Here is a 21725-nt window from a genome sequence, read left to right as displayed (position 1 = left end):
CAAGCAATGTAGTAAAAAGTCATTGTCTAGTGTGTAGATGATTCCATTTACCTTTGAACCTATATACACCATAATTTATCTTCGTAGCTAGAGATATAATTCTTTATTGATCTCCTCTCAAACCGTATTACTAAAGGTAGATATTTATTTTGCTTCACTTTTTTGTAAATGATCTCAACAAATATGACAACATTAACCTTTGATCATTCATATTTCTCAACTTTGATATTGAAATTATGTCCTCCCATAGTATCTTCTATAAAAATTTACCTTAGTATTTAGAAAATTTTAATATAATTCTAAAGTAAACAAAACATATGAAAATACCAACATATTGACTATGCTACTTGAAAATTCTGTATCAATTGCTTCTTTGGAGTCCCTTTCAAATCGGTAACAAATAGTTCTATCTTATTTTCGTTTTAATTCTTGATGGACTAAGCATTATCCTTATTGGCACCTTTCTTTTGGTCATCTCTTCCAATAGATAACAAAGATCATTATCTGATCTTAAAGTAAAAAAATGCTCTCTGGATCACTATTATGATGGTAAAAGATGATTACATTAGTTTCCAGTATCTTTATTAATTTGTTTCAGAATTAATACAGAGAAGATAAATCACGGATGATTCTGCCAATCAATAAAAAAGTATTGTGAATCTGCAACTGATCATAAAGTATGACTGCTCTCTAGAGCACCACCATAGTCCTATTGTCCGAAACTACAAATATCACGGAAGGAGCCGTGGGATTAAAGGGTTGTACTATGACAAAATCAATATGTAAAGATGGAAGTTCAAATGTCTTCAGTAAATTACCAAATTCTCTAGTTCGGAACCTGAATTAAGATTTAAATAAATTAGGTAAGCTAAATAAATAATAGTTAAATAAATTAATTTAAATAAATTTATTCTCCAGTGGTAGAAACAGCTGCAAAAGAAGAGATAGGGCATGGATACCATAAGAGGGAACGATGCAGCAGCCGACGAGCTCTGTTCTTGACCGGGAGGAAGACAGAGCAGAATAGAGATGACAATGGGACGGAGCGGGGACGGATTTGTCATTTTCATCCTCGCCCCGTTTTTATTTTTTTGGATTCAGAAATTCCCCGAATCCGAATCCACGGGGATCAAATCTCCATCCCTGTCCTCATCCCCGCCTCATTTTCAACTTTAATTTATATTATTATTATTATTTAATAATAATTATTAATGATAATATTAATATCAATATTAATAATATTTTCAAAAATTTTAATATTAATATTAACACTATTATTAATATTTTTTAAAAAAAAATCATATTATTATTTATTAATATTAATATTAATAATATTCAGGGCGGGTTCGGGGATGGTATTCCCATACCCGCCCCATCCCCAAAAAATCGGGGATCCCGATCCCCATTTCGAGTTTTCCCCGCGGGGCCCCAAACCCGCAGGGAAAATTGTCATTCCTAGAGCACAGATCTCCTAGACCACAAAAGTCTAGGGGATGTGTCACTCGTATTTACGGTCGGATCGTGGTCGTGATCCGGTCGTAAATTGTTGCGATCCCTTTCAAGGTTTATCGTCTCCACCAAATTATAATTTTTGTTCGGAGCGGACGACCGGAGACCGACCGGAGGCCTCCGGTAGTAGATAAGTGATCGAGTTACTGTACGCCGAGCAAGAGTATCCTCCGACCGCCCATTCCGAAAAAAATTATAATATGGTAAAGATGATGAACCCAAGAAAAGATCATAATAATTTACAGTCAAATCGCGATCACGATCCGGCCACAAATACGAATGGCACATCCCTTGGATAAAATAAAATGATCCAAGAGATCCTACCTCAGGAAGACAGGCTGCGAAATCACTTGTGGCACCAGAAAATGGCTGCAGCAATGACGGGAACACACGGCGGCAACGTCAGGACTGTGCACAGCAAAAGGGGACGAGCAGCGGCATGTGAGGAAAAGGAGATGGAGGAGCAGCGGCGCATGAGCAAACGGTGTGCGAAGGAGGAGAGACGACACGGTTAACAGGCGAGATCCTCTTGCCCACAAATTATGGACCCGACGATGGTCACTTGTATGGAATTGGGTGATTTGGATGGATTCCATCTGTATATAGATAGGATCTATCTAAATTACCCAATCTCATATAAGAAATCATCCTCTGATCTATAATTTATAGACTGGAGATAAGCTCTCCACAATGAAAGGAAAAGTAAGATATGGGAGGAAAATTATTTTGTGCAATGGGTTTAAGTATCCGTGTTTTTTCCTTTCCATGGAAAATAACTTTGAGGCATTCACTATTTTTCCAAAAAATAAACTTTTTTCTAAAAAAAAATATGAAAAATACAAAACCAAACACTATTTTTAAAAATCCCATTTTCTCAAAAAAAGAAAACAAAAAATGCCCAAACTAAACCCTCTCTTAGCTTTTCGTTACCTTTCCCCATAAGAAGCAGCACAAACATGGCGACCCGTCGTCATTAGGCGATCGCCAGCCTTGGCTGTTGTTGCCCCGCAGTGGCTGCCTGCTTGCAGTCGCCCCTACTCACTTAGAGGATAATTTTGGAAGAAAATTATTGTTAACTCTAAAATAGTGGAAAACCTAAAACTTCCAATGTTTTCCGATTCCGGATTATATTATCTAATTACTGACATGATGAGAATGTTGTATTACCGGAAATCATTGATTACTTGAACAAAACAAAGTTATCTTGGATAACCTACTAAGGTTCCCCCAACCAAGCGGTCCCATTGCCACCACGCCTGATTCATGACACCACCACGACCCAATTGGCCTCTCATCGATGTTTAACTGCAAATATTCCTGGTCTTTACCCCACTGTCGCCCTTTCTGGCACTGCAAAGCAAAAACAAAGAGGTAAGTCGCAAAGTTGTTCTGTTACAATAGTGGTAGGTGCAAGAGTTAACCAAGACCCACAAAGGAGAATGCCAAAAGGCTAGATTTCACTCACTGAACTAGGAACATAAAATGAAGTTTTAACTAGGCACATACCTGGCTGAGCTCTATTGACCTTGCCGCACACGCCTAGCGACAATTGTATCCAGACAGTTTCAAGCCCCTTCACCTCAAGTCTACTTGAATGAACAAAGGATGGAAACTTGAGGCTATCTTAAAAATCTCAGCAATCCACACATTTGCTTTATTTCCCACTTCGATTTAAACAGACCCTTCCTGTCTATGAGTATTAACTTTCTAGTCAGCTGACTGATAAAGCAAAACGGAACATTAATTTATAATCCTCAAGGCAAGACCAGAACATTTTCAAATAATTTTAACAATCTGGTAAATCCTGCCAGTGTATTTACTTTTTTTTGTTAGGACCAAGGCAAATACTTAATTACTGTTGAATTGATGGTGAACAGGCTACAGATGCAATAATGTCGAGCTCAAAACTGTAGGGAAACAAAACTCGAGAAATGCCTTTCTTTTTGGTTCGTGAAAGGCAGAAACAAACAGGTTGAATGCACAGCTCAAGTGCCTTTCCGGCGCTTCACAAGTGCAATGAAACCACCTTAAGTGCCTTTCCGACGCTTCACAAGTGCAACGAAACCAGCTTTGATAGGTGCGACTGAGCGCGAAGAGCCACACTGCATGAAAAATGAACAAATTCATCATGCCAGAAGAAAACCAAAAACAGTGGAAGAAACGAGAAGAAGAAAATTTAGGGACCAGAAGAGGAGAAACAAAAGGAAAAGAATTTTAGGGGCTCGAACGAGGATAGACATTGCCAATAGGAAAAACTAATATCATAGAAAAAAAGGCGTAATTTCTGGAATGATGAAGACAAACAATAGAAGACAGATAGCATGCTTATGATATGTCATCTCATTTTGCAAGTTAGATGCATTGATTGTTAGAGCTACTTTTCCATGTTTTAGCCCTTCACAAAGCCTCAGAACAACATAATCTTTTATCATACAGCAATCAAGCAATGTAGGCAAATACTAGTTGATCATCCTGGGCCTTGTGATAAATTAAAACCATGAAATGTTGCATAGTGCAGAAGAATAAAATGAGAAGACTACAATTTGAAGTCCGTATCAGGGAAAGAAGAAAACACAAGCTAAAAGAATGAAATGCTGATCACTTGAGGTGTAAGTTTGTGGAGTCTGTGCCAGACATTTGAATAAAGTTTTGAAACCATTGCTGTTCTATATCAAGTAAAATCCAATCTGCTAATGTTTTAATCCTTCCCAAAGCCTCAGAACAACTTGATATTTTTATCATAAGGCTAATCAAGCAATGTAGGCAAAATATAAGTTGGTCATCATAGGCCCTATGACGAATATAAACAAATAGACAGTGCACAGATAAAGGGATGACGTGAACAATATTCCATTCTCATTTTAGGAAAGGTGCAGACTCATCTAACAGAATAAAAAAAACACATAAAGTGCAACTTTATTAAGTTTGCACCAGTATTTATATCATGTTTATACCTGCAGGATGCCACAATAACATACAAGAATTCTGCTGCTATATTACCAGCAAGGCCTCAGAATACCATGTTTTTTTTTTATCACAAACTAATCATGCAATGTAGGCAAAAATATACTAGTTGATCATCATAGGCCTTGTGGAACATAGGAAAAGGAAAAAGTAACCCTGCATAAACAGGATCAAAGTAAAATATATCAATTAATTAGACATGTGATCAGATTAAACATTCACCTGTTCACAGCGAAGAAAGAATAATCGGTTCTCCTTTGAAAGTATGGTATCAGGACTTTTGCAGCCATTGCATATTACATACTCATCTGAAGGAAAAGAAAGGTGATTATTGGACAAATTGGAAAGAACAAACACATGGCATGCCTAATTGAGTAACACAAGGGAATGGGTTGGAGGGAAATAGTGTTCCTTTCCCTTTCCTTCCACCACCCCTCGTTCCTCCTATTCATCCACCTAAGTAAATAGGATGTAAAGGTCCACTATTAACTGGCTAGATTTGAAGGTAAAATCTATAACCATCCAAAAAAAATGATTTCCTATTAATAATACATTATATAGAAATATCATGATTAATGAGTGTGAGACTTATGGTAAAGCAAACAAAAGATGCGCTTTTGGTTTAGAGTTATAGCAGATGAATTTACAATTTAGAACCAACCAGAATATGATTTCATAAATTGTGGGTCTAAACAACAACCCAATTTTCGAGTAGTTTAAGAATGCATGTAGAGACAAAAAAAAAATTAACATGCAAACACATATCAAGAAACAAGAAAAATTAATGTGACAACCTAATTGTCTATCAAATTGGCATTCCATTGTAAGATACCAACCAAGTTTATCCTAATGCAATAAACATCACTGCTTAACAAGCTTTATAATTTTGTGTTAAAAAAGGGTGCCAACAATGGCATAGGAAACAACATGAAATGCAATTAGTAGTAAAACTGTGAAGTAAGAGAACATACAAACACAAGAGAATAATTAAATAAGCTTTATTTACTCAGGCTCATCCACTAAGTAAATAATTAATTGGCTATATTTGAAGGTAAAATCTACCAGCAGGCTATAACATGTTTTATGATGGTTATGAACCAAATTTTTGAATGAAGCAGCCCTTCATTTATCTAGCCAGTTGTTCAGTGAAGAAAATAAGCTGATGTTTGACATTAAAGTAAACAGGCCGCCTATAATGGATGCTAATGCATCAAAAATGTAAACTTCAAAATTCTCGCAAAGACTTACTGATGTATCTTCTAAGGATTCCCTCAAAATTTTTTGGGGCAAATCTTCCCTTAATAACCAATCTCTGCTGCCCATCAAGTGATCCATTTGTTCCCATTTCAGCCAGTAAAAAATTCATAACATGCTCTGGTTGCCTATGCATCCTGCAGAACATAAATAACTTAATACAATGCAATTGTCATCGCCGAAAACTGAACACACAAAAAATACTATAGAAGTATCATGAGTGTGAAACTTATGGTAAAGCAAACAAAAGATTTTTGCTTTTAGTTTAGAGTTATAGCAGATGGATTTGCAATTTACAAACATCCAAAAAAATTGATTTCCTATTAATAAGATATTATATAGAAATATCATGATTCATGAATGTGAGACTTATGGTAAAGCAAACAAAAGATGTGCTTTTGGTTTAGAGTTATAGACTTACAGCAGATGAATTTACAATTTAGAACCAACCAGAAAATCATTTCATAAATTGTGGGTCTAAACAACAACTCAGTTTTCCAGTAGCTTAAGAATGTATGTAGAGAGAAAAAAAATTAACATGCAAACTCATGTCAAGAACAAGAAAAATTAATGTGAAACAACCTAATTGTCTTTCAAATTAGCATTCCATTGTAAGATACCAACCAAGTTTATCCTAATGCAACAAACATCACTACCGCTTAACAAGCTTTACAATTTTGCGCTAAAAAAGGGTGCCAACAATGGCATACGAAACAACATGAAATGCAATTTGTAGTAAAACTGTGAAGTAAGAGAACATGCAAACACAAGAGAAAGCAGTCATACGTTTTGCACAGATCCATAAAATTCACAAAAACTGTCTTCTTGGTTCCTTCTCTAAGAACTTGTGGAGGCCTCATCACAGTCCTACGTCTATCTCCAGCAAGATCAGGATTATTCTCACGTAATATATTGAATACTCGACCCAGAAGCTGTATTAACATATACAAATATCAGAATTTAAATAAAAATTCTGAGAATTATGGCTCCAAGAGAAAACAAAAGGTCACCAGACATGTAAATGTAGGAAGGCCTCAGTAAATCCAACTTCCAACTTATCATAAGAACTGCCTTGCAACAAACCAAGGCTTATCCCACTAGGTGGGATCGGCGCGTTGGTTCACACCCACACAAAAAAAAATTCACAAGATGCAAGCCTGCAACTTTTAAGTGGTACTACAGTCTGCAAATCATACAAATAAAGGCAGACTCTGAGTTTGGTTGGTCCAATAAAATGCAGTACAATGATTGGGCCTGTAAAAAACATCAACAAAGATGGTGGTAGAAGGGTACAATGTGTATAGTTTCGCCATTGATCTCTTCTTCCCTCCAAAAGCACAAACTACTCATCACTTTCAGTTGATTAACTCCACTAAAACAATCTACCAAAGAGTTCACACAAAAAGGAAAGCCAACTTTCAAAATCATTGCCACCCAAAAGATTTACATGTAATTCAAGAGGACACCCACTTTAAAGTTTATATAAGTCATCTTTCAAGACCATTTTCAACGGAATAAAAAAATGCAAATAATAAACGGTACATACCTCTTCATATATATAGTCACGATCAGTTCCTTCCCAAGGGTATCGACTAACTCCAAGGACAATACCTTCTCCTTCCTCATCCTCCCCAACTTGATCACCTGTTGATCAATTACATTGTTATCTAGAAGCAAATTCATTAAATACAATTTCTTGAATCTCTAATGGTAAGAAAGATTGTTGCATATGGTTACCATGCATAGTTCAGAAATATCACTGGATGACTTACCCTAGGGTGCCCCTAGTTAATGCAAATAGCTAAAGGGTGCTCTAATTGTTTGAAAACTAGCCAAAAACAGACTATATTATTTAAATATTAGTTTTTCACGAAAGTCTCTTAACATGATTTGAAAAATTTGATATAAAGTGAATACCAATGTTGTTGAACTGACAGAATGCGTTGAATTTAAAAGCTCACTGCACTTGGTTCGCTGCACATCAACACTCACTTGCATGGTTAATGTTTTAATAGCATGGGTATTTTATTTTTCTGGAAATAAAATATTCACTGATAAGGATGCATCTATTATTGCAATTTTCAAAAAGTTCATTTAACCCACTTAAATCTTCTGAATTAACAAACTACGCAAAGAGATGTTACTGGTTTGGTCTTGGTCTTCATTTTCATCATTCAGGAAGTTAGTCTCAACCTGTCAATAAATATGCAAAAGAATAATATAATTAAGAAAAAAGTAGCTATAGTAATTTTAGCAAATATGGCTCAAATCGGTAGAGCTCTCCTACTGACAGGTTTCTTCTTCTTTTTCTTCAAGCCAACAAAGCTAGGTTCGCTTGATTCAGTAACTGAAACAAGAAGATAATTTTATCTTTGAAAATCACAAATATGATTTATCAACAAGGGTGAACAAGTTTTAAAGAGTAATGGGCTTCACCAATTATAATACCTGTTAAATTTTCTGTTTTCTCAGTTAATTTGTCTACCTCTTCAACAGGATCCTGAACCACGGGTTTCTTCTTTTTCTTCTTCTTAGTTGGATCGAAGGGCACCAACTATATCCATAGTAGCCAAAAGTTATAAAAGAAAATTAACAAATAGAAATAAAAAGGTAAAAGGTATAATAAAGTAACAATGCAACGGAGAATGAAAAGTTGACAACATATCAATGGGGTCAAATTAATTACAACCGGACGATACAATGATCCTACCAAAAGAGCAATGCAACCTGCAGTGTTTCAATAATAAAAAATACTAGCTAGAGAAAACCCCAACATTGATACCTCTGGGACCTCCTCCTTCAGTTCAGTAGGATCCCCACCCGCCATATTGTTCTAGACTTCAAATTTTCAAATATGAATCTGAAGCCGCAAAAAACAATCCCATTAGAACAGAAACTACAGCCAGAAAGAGGAACAGAGGAGCTATCAGATCAAAGCTCTGGTACCAAACATAGCAGAAAATGATATCAACAATTAAAACGAAAAAGAACAGATCTGGAACAAGATCAACCGATAAACGCATCCCAAACCTGGAACACAGAATCATCGATCCAAGTACCTGGAACACACTCCCGAACCAAACTACTAGCCCCGAATCAGCAACGATAGTGGACTACGGCCGAATACGGCAGAGGAGGCAGCGATAGTGAACTACGGCGGAGGCAGCGACGAGAAAGATGGAAGCTGCCCCCTTAACGAATGCTGTCCCTGCTTCAGCTCGCTTGCAATTTATACTGAGGATGCCGATTGGAGTAGGGTTTTGCTCGATAGCGCACCACGCGATTCCGTCCGGTCCACCGAATCATGTCCAAAGCCAGAGTTCTGGAGTTAATTCGACCCGGTTCAACCGCCGGCCCATAGCGGTCCAGTTTAGACAATAATACGAAGAAAAAAAAATCTAAAAGAAAATAGAGAGGGTGAAAAATGAAAAATAATTTTTTATTATTGTGATGTGTACATGAAAGAATGTAGCGTATTTTTATTTGGAGGACAGATTTAAAAATAAAGAAAGTTTTTTTAAAAAAATTACTGTTTATTTTTTACGGCAATTTATCAAAGGGCGCACTTGAAAATCTGAATTTACCAAAAGATGTACACTACTTTGGTATTTACCAAAGAGCGCACTTTTTTAAAAGCATTTCCTATTTTACCCTGATGATAATTTGACTTTTTCTATTATTTTTCTTTTCTTCATTATATTTCTCTGACTTCTCTCTCATCTGTCGGCAGAATATAGGAATAACATTAGTCAATCTTTAATCACATTTTAATACATTTAAAGAAGCCAAAATAAATAATGGACACCATATTTGGACTCCTTGCAATTTTAGAAATCCACAGAAACTTAAATGGGTGCAATCGGAGCTTTCTAGGTCGATCAGTGAGTTTTGGTCAAAACCCACTGATGGACTTAGAGAGCTCCGATTGCACTCATTTCAGATTCTATGGATTTCTAAAATTACAAGGAGTTCAAATATGGTGTACATTATTTATTTTGGCTTTTTATAGATGTTAACAAGTAAAACAAAGAATCAGCATAAAAGCCCACGTTGGACCTAATATGGAATCATATCAGGCCCAATGTGGATTTTTTTGTCGATTCTTTGATTTTACTTGTTAACATCTATAAAAAACCAAAATAAATAATGGACACCATATTTGAACTCCTTGCAATTTTAGAAACTGAAATGGGTGCAATCGGAGCTCTCTAGGTCCATCAGTGGGTTTTGACCGAAACTCACTGATCGATCTAGAAAGCTCCGATTGCACCTATTTCAGTTTCTATGAATTTCAAAAATTACAAGTAGTGAAAATATGGTGTCCATTATTATTTTTTGCACTCCTAGTGGTGGACCAGAGGTTTTGAAAAACCCTAAATCTCTCTTTCTTTTTTTTTTTCATTTTTTTCCCCCTTTTTTGTTTTGTTTAGGCATGATATGAAGAGATATCATGCCCACGTTGGGCCTGATATCTCTTCATATCAGGCCCAATGTGGGCCTGATATCTCCCCATATCAGGCCCAATGTGGGCCTGATATGGGAGATATCAGGCCTAGATACAATAAAAAAAAAAAATAAATAAATAAATAATGGACACCATATTTTCACTACTTGTAATTTTAGAAATTCATAGAAACTGAAATGGGTACAATCGGAGCTTTCTAGGTCGATCAGTGGGTTTCGGTCAAAACCCACTGATGGATCTAGAGAGCTTCGATTGCACCCATTTCAGTTTCTATGGATTTCTAAAATTGCAAGGAGTTCAAATATGGTGTCCATTATTTATTTTGACTTTTTATAGATGTTAACAAGCAAAATCAAAGAATCGACATAAAAGCCCACGTTGGGCCTGATATCATTCCATATCAGGCCCACGTTGGGCCTGATTTGAGTCTATATCAGGCCCAATGTGGGCTTTTTTACCGATTCTTTGATTTTTGCTTGTTAACATCTATAAAAAGTCAAAATAAATAATGGACATCATATTTGAACTCCTTGCATTGTCGATTTCAATATATATGATTTAAAAATTTCCATGGATCGAGTACTCTCCTTCAAGGGATGCACCCATTTCAGTTTCTGTGAATTCCTAAAGTTACAAGGAGTTAAAATATACTATCCATTCTTTATTTTTACTTTTTGTTTAAAATATCAGAAAAAGTTATCTTTTCCCTTGTTAGGCCTGATATGAACCATATCAGGCCCATGTTGGCCTGATATGATCCATATCAGGTCCAATGTGGGCTCACTCTGGTAACCACTAAGAATCAAAAATAAAAATAAAAAAAATATTTAGACTTTGTAATTTTAGAAATCCTCAGGAACTAATGAGTGCAATGGAAATCATTTATAGAGAAATGGGTGCAATCAGAGCTTTTTAGATCGATCAGTGGGTTTCGGTCAAAACCCACTGATGGACCTAGAGAGCTCCGATTGCACCCGTTTCAGTTTCTATGGATTTCTAAAATTACAAGGAGTTCAAATATGGTGTCCATTATTTATTTTGACTTTTTATATATGTTAACAAGCAAAAATCAAAGAATCGGTAAAAAAGTCCACATTGGGCCTGATATAGACTCAAATCAGGCCCAACGTGGGCCTGATATGGAATGATATCAGGCCCAACGTGGACTTTTATGTCGATTCTTTGATTTTGCTTGTTAACATCTATAAAAAATCAAAATAAATAATGGACACCATATTTGAACTCCTTGCAATTTTAGAAATCCATAGAAACTGAAATGGGTGCAATCGGAGCTCTCTAGGTCCATCAGTGGGTTTTGACCGAAACCCACTGATCGACCTAAAGAGCTCCGATTGCATTCATTTTATGAATTTCTAAAATGAGTGAAAATATGGTGTCCATTATTATTTTTTTAATGGACTGAGTTTGAAAATCCTAAATCTCTCTTTATTTTTTTTTTTTATTATTTTTTTTGTATCTAGGCCTGATATCTCCCATATCAGGCCCGCATTGGGCCTGATATGAAGAGATATCAGGCCCAACATGGGCATGATATCTCTTCATATCATGCCTAAACAAAAAAAAAGGAAAAAAAAAAAGAAAGAGAGATTTAGGGTTTTTCAAAACCTCTGGTCCACCACTAGGAGTGCCAAAAATAATAATGGACACCATATTTTCACTCTTTGTAATTTTAGAAATTCATAGAAACTGAAATGGATCCAATCGGAGTTTTCTAGATCGATCAGTGAGTTTCGGTCAAAACCCACTGATGGACCTAGAGAGCTCTGATTGCACCCATTTCAGTTTCTATGGATTTCTAAAATTGCAAGGAGTTCAAATATGGTGTCCATTATTTATTTTGGTTTTTTATAGATGTTAACAAGCAAAATCAAAGAATCGGCAAAAAAACCCACATTGGGCATGATATCGACTCAAATCAGGTCCAACGTGAGCTTTTATGCTGATTCTTTGATTTTGCTTGTTAACATCTATAAAAAGCCAAAATAAATAATGTACACCATATTTGAACTACTTATAATTTTAGAAATTCATAGAAACTGAAATGAGTGCAATCGGAGCTCTCTAGGTCCATCAGTGGGTTTTGACCGAAACCCACTGATCGACCTAGAAAGCTCCGATTGCACCCATTTAAGTTCCTGTGGATTTCTAAAATTGCAAGGAGTCCAAATATGGTGTTCATTATTTATTTTGGCTTCTTCAAATGTATTAAAATGTGATTAAAGATTGACTAATGTTATTTCTATATTCTGCCGACAGAGGAGAGAGAGAAGTCAGAGAAATATAATGAAGAAAAGAAAAACAATAGAAAAAGTCAAATTATCATGAGGGTAAAATAGGAAATGCTTTTAAAAAAGTGCGCTCTTTGGTAAATACCAAAATAGTATACGCTTTTTGATAAATTTAGATTTTCTTAATCATATAACATTTTTATGTTGAAATTTGAAATCATTTATTATCGTGAAAACTTAACAATTCTTACTATTTAATCAACGATATAATCTCATCCAACAAACTGAAGTAGTTAGTATCTGCATGATTATTTACTCTAAATATATTTTGAAGATTAATTTTCAACTGATGTAAAATGTTTCATTAGATGTCTAACTTCTCACATGTAAAGAGCATTACATTAGGATAAAATATTCTTCATGATTTATGTGACTTTATCTTGTCATGGGAGCCGACGATACATGACTGATTGGGTTGAACAGTATCACTTTTGTTTCAATTAATAATATAATCTTAGCATAAATAAATATTATAAATCATGTGAGTATTAACATAATGTATTAGTGATATAAATTTGATAAATCAATTAAAAAGTGAATTAGCCAACATTCTCAAAGTATAATAATATTATAAGTTATCTAATATACAAGTTAAAAAAAGATAGATCCGTTATCTTAGCGGTCACCCTAGTGTCGACCTTATGGATATGGAAAAAGATTCATACAGACACATAGTCCATAGACATACGAAGGGATAATCTAATATACAAGCTAAAAGTCTTTATTGAAGGATGACAAAAAAAAAAACATCATCACATAAAGAAATATTGACCGTAAGCTACACCACACAATCACAACTCATGTATATGGTTGGATACTCTATTTAAAGTTAGACTCGAAATTTTTATTTTTAGGATGTCATTTTCTCCATTTATTACCATTGTTCAATTCCAATTAATATTTTATTGGTTAATCTGAAAAGCCAACACAAGTCAACCTTTTCATATTAAATATGTTAATTCATTTAAGTATAGCAAAATTATAAAACAAGAAACTACAAATATTAACATTTAAAATATCAAAGAGTATGGAAGATCAAAGAATATAAAGACAGAAACCAATGGAAAAGTAAGTTAGGATATTCATTTAATTTTTTAAAATAAAATTTTCCATCTTAATCCCCATATGAATTGAACCGGACATAATATCAATTATTTATTCTCTAGTGGTTTAATTATTTTAAACAAGCATTTCATTATTTTAAATATCATTTGAATTCCTTTTTAAAAAAATTATACAAATAATCAAATAATGATACAAGGATAATTATTTGAGAGTCAAAGAAATGTACCTACTTTTGTAACAATAATTTTTTTTAATATTGATAGATCACCCGTACCATATTCTACTCAAACTTATTTCTACAAAAATAACTCAGAATTACAAATAATAGTAATAACAAATTTGAAAATCTCTTAAGTTTCAAAATATATTGGTTAATCCCCAAGCAGAAAATGTAGAAATGCGACGGAGACATAACCTCACCTATCGTGATCTGACACCTCCGTTGGCATCCTTGAAAGAGGTGTGTCGCATCCTCTCGTGCTCCTCCTATGATCTCCCTGAGCAAAACCCAACAATACGCCGGCAATGACCTAGTTCTCGCACCACGGAGAAATGTGACGGAACCCTAAACTCACCTCTCGCAATCCGACACCTCTGTCGGCATCCATGAGAGTGGTACGTCTTGTCCTCTTGCGCTCCTCCCGTGACCTCCATGAGCAAAACTTAACGATCCACCGCCAACGACCCAGTTCCCCTACTCCTTCGAGCCTCGCTCCATCTCAAAATCCTCAACCTCTGTCATCGTTAGAGCTAATTTGCAGTACTATTTCACCTTAATTTCATCCTCAGATTTGTGAGTCTATAGTTTCAGATTGAAATTCTAACTTGTCTTCTACTTCAAGGTTAACTTAGATATTAGGTTTTGGTACTTCCGCTGTCAACTTTGGGTAAACAACCTTTCTTGTCAACGTAATCTTAAGAACTAACTCAGGTGCGTGGGGATTCTGCTAATATTTCTCTAAGAGAATGTCCTCCATCTCTTTGTTTGGTTAAATTTTAGAACTTCTAATAATGAAACTGAACATAAAATTTTATTCACGGATCTTCAAGTAGCAAAATGTATGAAAATCTCTAGAATCTTGATTTACTCATACTCATAGTTGACCAAGGCTTTTGAAAAATTAAAAGTGAATTTCAAAGAAGTTATTTTTCATAAATTTCTCAGAGCTGAGAACCAGAGGGTGGATGACAAACTGTGAAGTATTTTCGCCAAATATGAATCCAGTTAAAACACCTTGTACAATTGTACCATTCATCTAATCTTTTGATGATTAATTGAAATCATTTTTTATTCCCCTTTTTTATTGGTTAATAATCTGGGAACGACATAATTTTATAGGGAAAAACACTAAAAATAATTTCTACTTCAAGGTTAACTTAGATATTAGGTTTTGGTACTTCCGCTGTCAACTTTGGGTAAACAACCTTTCTTGTCAACGTAATCTTAAGAACTAACTCAGGTGCGTGGGGATTCTGCTAATATTTCTCTAAGAGAATGTCCTCCATCTCTTTGTTTGGTTAAATTTTAGAACTTCTAATAATGAAACTGAACATAAAATTTTATTCACGGATCTTCAAGTAGCAAAATGTATGAAAATCTCTAGAATCTTGATTTACTCATACTCATAGTTGACCAAGGCTTTTGAAAAATTAAAAGTGAATTTCAAAGAAGTTATTTTTCATAAATTTCTCAGAGCTGAGAACCAGAGGGTGGATGACAAACTGTGAAGTATTTTCGCCAAATATGAATCCAGTTAAAACACCTTGTACAATTGTACCATTCATCTAATCTTTTGATGATTAATTGAAATCATTTTTTATTCCCCTTTTTTATTGGTTAATAATCTGGGAACGACATAATTTTATAGGGAAAAACACTAAAAATAATTTGTTTGATGAAGCGGGCTTTGAGGGATATTGCAGATTCAGCGTAAACCGGCCTGTTATCCTTCCACCGTTGAAAGCGGGTGGGTGTGATTGCTCTGTGAAACCAGCCTAGACCGATGCCCTCCACTCTATGAACCAGGAGAATCAGGCCTTCGCCTAATTTTACCGATCCACTACTAACTTGGAACGGGCAGGCCGGTAACCATACGTTGAATCCACGCCTCAGAACCCATCGACACCATCCAAATCATTTATTGCCCCCACTTGGGTCACAAACTGGCGCTGCCCAGCTCGGCGACTAATAGGCTAACGACATATCCATATAAAGGCATGTAGAAAAAATGAACTTAACGCTGTGGGACTAAAAGAGTTCGTTCGGAAGTCTACAAGCCGGACGGAAGAAGAGGCATCGCTTCGCCGCGGCGAGCGCGAGACGAAAGGGAACTCTTCCCATCAGTGCTCTCGCTCACTGAAAAGGTAACGATTATACCCCTTTTCGTCCTCTCGCTGCCTGCGATTCCTCTCATTTCCTGCTGATTGGATTTGGAGAGTGGAAATTTCACAGGGATAATACATTTTTATTGAGATCTCTATTCCTATTGTGATTCATTTCGCTCGTTGAAGAATGGCCATGAATATCGCTGCTGCGAAACTGGACATCGTGTGCCTTTCAAACGCACACAAACATCAAACATTAACAACAAAGCCAATAGAAGATCTCACCTCTGTTCAAGAGCAGTTGTTTGCACTTTTTCTTTTGGATGATTCTTCAAATCGTAGCATTGGGAGCTCAGCTCGCTCTGTACTTTGGAAGAGAAAGTGTCTTTTCTTAGTTGGTTTTGAAGTAATCTTTTAATCTGACAGTGTTACAATATTGTGCTGCAGAACAGTGTGATTATCTTTTAATAAGAGTTGAGTGATTCCTCCAGCATGTTCTCAAGCCAGCGAGTGAGGGCTAGCCGGAATAATCGTATGGTAGAGCTTCTCTTGGCAGTGGAAAGCTTGTTAGTAAATAAGAACAACGATTCTTTGAAAATTTATAAGAACAAAGATTCTTTTTAAAAAAAACAGTGATTGGTTTGATAGAACTGAGTTCTGTGATACGGCAGCCAACCTGGTCAGCCAGACTTGACCTTCGCCCAATGTTATCCGGCTCACAATCAACTTGAACGGGCAAGCCAGGGAAGGCTCAGTGATGCCACTCAGCAGAACGCAGCCACATGATCCGAATGACTCATGCCCCCGCATAGATCACAGGCTAATGCAACTCAGCTCAACAAGCTGTGTGTCGAAGGAATCAAATATAGACACAAGAAATAAATAGAATTACAATGTGGGATTAAATGATTTGGCTTTTAGCAACAGAAGCGATAGTAAAAAAATCTAATTCTAATTAAAGATATATCTAATATTCTAATTTGTAGAATATTTTTTTTCATCTAATTCAATTCTAAGTTAAAGTAAAAAAAATCACTTTTTATTTAAATCGAATGAACCAGATCAAGAAAAAAAATAAAAACTTATTATCTTATAAGAAGTTTTATATAAAAATCATTAAATCTTAATTTTTTTAAAAAATTATATCATTAAATTGATGATAATCTTCTAAATGCATTCATTTATTAAATTTTTGAAAATTTGAAATTTTAATAAAATATAAAACAAAGTTAATAAAGAATTATTTTTTGGGGTGTTTTTATTATTTAATATCTAATTACAATAAAATAAGGAAATAAGAAAAGGTAAAATAAAATTAATAATAAAATAAAATAAAATAAAATAAAAATTCAATTATTTTTTTCAAAGAGTAAACAACCTTAAAAATCTAAAATTTATATCGAATTAATATTATTTACTTTAAATAACCTCTTTAATTTATTTATAAAGTTTTTTTAAAAAAAATAAAATTTTTAAATTCATCAATGAATTTTGACCAAACGTTACAATTCAATACAATTTAATTTAATTTTAAATTTACCTCGTTTTATTATGATCGTCAATATTTATCCATATTTTATTTTTATTTTTGAAATTTGAATAAAAATATAAAATTATAAAAGGAGAATAATAAAAGTTTTTTTTTTAGTTTTCTATGTTTTTTAATAACTAATTATAAGAGAAAAACCGAAACAAAATCAAATAAATAAAAATTAAAAATAAACTCAAAACGTCACTTCCTCAAAATTGTTTTGATTAAAGCATCACCCTATTAATTTGATCAAAATATCATCTTGGTATTAATTTCGTTAAAACATCACCATCTTAATTTTCCAAAATAAGAAATTTGGTCTAACAGACTCAAATACTCTTATTCATAACCTTTATTAGTTTAGATAAATTGTTTAAAAAACGTAATCTTTTTTACTTTTGGTATAGTGTGATATATGGATGAGCACAGATCTCTTAGATCATTTTTTTATGATCCAGGAGATGTGTCACTCATATTTACGATAGGAGTGTGGCCGTAATTCGGCCACAAATTATTGCGATCTCTTCCTAAGTTCACCGTCCCCACTAGGTTATAGTTTTTGTTCGGAGCGGATAGTCGGAGGCCGACCGAAGGCCTCCGGTGGTGGATAAGTGATTAGGTTATTGGGCGCCGAGCGAGAGTGTCCTCCGGGTGACCTCCGACCACCCGCTCCAAACAAAAACTATAACCTGATAGGGAAGGTAAACTTAAGAAGAGATCGCAATCATTTGCGGTCGGATCACGATCGCAATCTAACCGTAAATACGAGTGACACATCCCCTAGACCACAAAAAGTGGTCCAGAAGATCCTGCCTGATATATGGACTTATGCGCATCTGATTTAATGAACAATAGCAATAGTTTCCTAAATTTCAAAATTTGAAAAGTATCCAAAACTCATTGATGACGTAAATAAATTAATTTCAATCCAAATTTTATCCAATAGTTTTTTTTTTACTCTCATGATTCTGATTGTACTAAAAAAAATTCTTGATTCATATTCCTTACAAATTTAGAAAAATTATTTAAAAAGTTTAAAGAAGAAGAACCTTAGCATAATGATAAAATTATTATTGTATAATCTTATAGATCATGGATTCAAGTCTTTAAAATATATTTTGCAAATCAAGATAGGCTGCTTACAATAGGTCATTTTTGGGGATTTCACGTTGATAGGAGTTTTATATATTAAGTTATCCTTTATTTTTTTTTTTTTGCTTTTATAATATTTCATATTTGGATGAGATATCTCTAATTTACAATAACCAATCAAGTAATTTTCCAGGACCACATATTTACATGCTTTGTGTTAGAGGAGCCCTAATAATTTCTCCTAATATTTATGTTAAAGTTTAAAAATTTCAAAGGTACATCATTGATACAAGTCAAAAGTAGAGAAAAGTTGAATTTTTATAATAATTTTTATAAATCAATAAAGGTTCGAGTCATGGGCCAAAAAGCCACCAAACATTATTTTCAATTTCTTTCACAACTGGCCTTTCTATTTTGACATTTTAGAAACATATATCATATTCATTTATTATTGTTATTTATGTCTTAATTGTTAGTTTGGCACTTTTGAGTTTTCATATATATGTGATAGTAGGAATCTTAAATCTTTTTTATTGTTTTGGAGTGTTGAAAAAATAAAAGGTTGTAAAAATTAATTGTAAGTCACATTTGAATTTGAATTGATAATGATATTTTAACTCTTTTACTTGTCTTTTAGTTGATATATATAAATTATATTTTTGTCATTTTATATGAATTGTGCCCCGTCTAAACAAAATTTCTAAATTCGCCCCTGGTTCGAGTTAAGGGTTTTTGGAGTGTGGTGAAACTCGAGGGAATAGAAAGAATTTATTGGATCTGAGTCTACTATTAAAAATGATTATTTTCAATTTAGAAAAGGCATACTGAACCAGAAGGAACTCACTTTGCTTTTGACTATAGTAATGTAGCAAAGAGAAAGGTAATTATTAGGTAAAATATTTTGTTCTGTGTTGGAAAAATATTCATGAACAATATTCATAAATAATATTTATGAATAATATTTGTAAATAAATCCTGTTCATTCATAAAACTTTTATTAACATACTAAATTAAAAAATAAAATAAAATGAATAAATAAGTTTGATTTATGAAATTCAATAATTAATTAGACAAAAGTTTCAAACAAATTAAATAAATTTGAATTAAGAATTCAATAATATCTAAATGAATCAAACTCAAACTAAGCTTAAATCAATTTCAAATTCATAAAAAATAAACTAAGTTAAGTTTGAACAATCATTCAAATAACTTGGTTCATTTTTGGTTCAGCTTGTCTTGACTCGACTTGGCTTGACTCTGTTACTTTATCAAATAAGCTTGAATACCTCAAAGTTTGGCTTGGTTTAACTTGTTTACCGCCCTAAATGGTAGCAAGAGTATCTAATCACATGAATGTTAGTACCAAAATCTATTGAATTATTATTGACAAACCAAAATATGTATAGGGGGAAATAACCCTATATTTGAATTCCCAAGATTCCTAAACCCTAAATCGCTAGCGGTGGATTATTTCATCAAGTGGGTGAAAGCTAAAACTCTAGCCAAAATAACTGAAGCGACGGTTATTAAATTATTATAGAAGAACATCCTTTGTCGATATAAAACCTCCACAAATTTACCTCGGACAATGGTCATCAATTCCAGGGCCGCAAGCTTTGAGAATGGTGTGACGACTTTGACATTTTCAAACCTTCACCTTCGTAGCTTATACTGAGAGTAATGGCCAGATAGAAGTTGTCAATCAAAACATTGTCTAGAGGCTTAAAGTCAAACTTAAGCATATTAAAGATAGTTGGGTGGAAGAATTGTCAAGCATTTTATGGGCTTACTAAATCACGCTTCGCGAAAGCACAGGGATGACGCCTTTCCATCTAGTCTATGGAGGAGATGTTATAGTCCCAATAGAAATATGGTAAGAATCTGCTCGGCGAAAGCATAAAATGAATTTGTTGAACTCTCAAGCATCGGTTGATGAATCCCTACATGAATTACTTGATGAATGTTGTCCATTAAATCTGCTTGTTTGTAAACTCAAGTCACATAAATTTGATTGATAGTTCAACAAATTCATTTTATGCTAACGGGACAGAAGTACCAAAACTTGATATCTAAGTTCTTAAGATTACGTTGACAAGGGAGGTTGTTTACCCAAAGTTAACAACGGAAGTACCAAAACCTGATATTTGAGTTAACCTTGAAGCAGAAGACAATAAGCTAGAACTTCAATATGAAACTATAGACTCACAAATCTGAGAATGAAATTAGGGTGAAATAGTACCGCAAATTAGCCCTAACGACGGCAGAGGTCAAGGATTTTGAGACAAGGCGAGGGCTCAGAGGAGTAGGAGAACTAGGTCATCGTCGGCGAATCGCTGGGTTTTGCTTAGGGAGGTCAAAGGAGGAGCGTGAGAGGACACAACGCATCGCTCTCAGGGATGCCGGTGGAGGTGTCGGATCGTGAGAGGTGAGGTTAGGGCTCCGTCGCATTTCTGCGTTTTTTGCGTGGTGCGAGAACTGGGTCGTCGCCGGCGGATCTCTGGGTTTTGCTTAGGGAGGTCACAGGAGGAGCGCGAGAGGACACGACGCACCACTCTCAGGTATGTCGGTGGAGGTGTCAGATTGCGAGAGATGAGGTTAGGTCTCCGTCGTGTTTCTGCATTTACACGTGATTCATCTTTTTATACGAGTTTTGTGGTCTGGGGGAATAGGGGAGCACGGGTCCAAAGGATCCGTGTTGAACTATTACCATATTGACTATTACAATCAAATAATTATTTATTAACCAATCTATTAACATAAATATATACCATATAGTTTCCTCCAATTGACTAAACAATTGTTTCTTTTGTTGGGCTCGAGGCAACGATACAGTGATAAAACACTTTCTCAATTTTTCATACATCTAAGGATTGAATTATAGTTTCAACGAATTATTTTATTCAACGGGACCTGAAGCACATACTAAAAAAAATACTCTTTTATTACAGTAAATAATAATAAAGTTCAATTTACAAATAACATATACTAAATATATAAATAAACTAAAAGTAAATATATTACATCAATAAAAAGTTAATAAATATTTAAAATAATTATATAAACACTACTCGTTGAACTATTTCTTTTCAATCGATAACATTGATAGTCCAGTTAGTATATCCTGTAACACTGAGACCAATGCGGTGGCTGCAGGTAGTAGCAAGACGACAAGTAGTAACCACCATGTAATTAGGTCGCAAATTCGCACAAG

General features: G+C 34.5%; 1 protein-coding gene and 3 non-coding genes across 4 annotated transcripts; all 4 read right to left on the bottom strand.

Annotated features, from left to right (window-relative positions):
• Positions 1–2596: 2596 nt before the first annotated feature.
• On the bottom strand, positions 2597–8955 carry LOC122045001 (eukaryotic translation initiation factor 2 subunit beta-like). Its single transcript, XM_042605041.1, has 11 exons — positions 8787–8955; positions 8510–8587; positions 8176–8281; positions 8019–8074; positions 7872–7920; positions 7274–7371; positions 6514–6659; positions 5722–5864; positions 4696–4781; positions 3016–3611; positions 2597–2859 (listed from the first exon to the last, which is right to left on the bottom strand). The coding sequence occupies exons 2-10, from the start codon at positions 8552–8554 to the stop codon at positions 3537–3539; spliced, it is 804 nt and encodes a 267-aa protein (XP_042460975.1). The 5' UTR covers positions 8555–8587; positions 8787–8955; the 3' UTR covers positions 2597–2859; positions 3016–3536.
• LOC122049996 lies at positions 3910–3991 on the bottom strand. The gene has a single exon (XR_006131221.1). It is a non-coding gene; the product is annotated as a small nucleolar RNA SNORD34 (small nucleolar RNA).
• LOC122049995 lies at positions 4219–4303 on the bottom strand. Its single transcript, XR_006131220.1, has one exon. It is a non-coding gene; the product is annotated as a small nucleolar RNA SNORD34 (small nucleolar RNA).
• Positions 4513–4601, bottom strand: LOC122049993. The gene has a single exon (XR_006131218.1). It is a non-coding gene; the product is annotated as a small nucleolar RNA SNORD34 (small nucleolar RNA).
• Positions 8956–21725: the final 12770 nt, after the last annotated feature.

This window comes from Zingiber officinale, chromosome 2B (assembly GCF_018446385.1).
Source record: "Zingiber officinale cultivar Zhangliang chromosome 2B, Zo_v1.1, whole genome shotgun sequence".
In the NCBI taxonomy this organism is placed as follows: domain Eukaryota; kingdom Viridiplantae; phylum Streptophyta; class Magnoliopsida; order Zingiberales; family Zingiberaceae; genus Zingiber; species Zingiber officinale.
The sequence above is the reverse complement of the archived record's forward strand: the minus strand, read 5'-3'. Positions and strand labels throughout refer to the sequence as shown.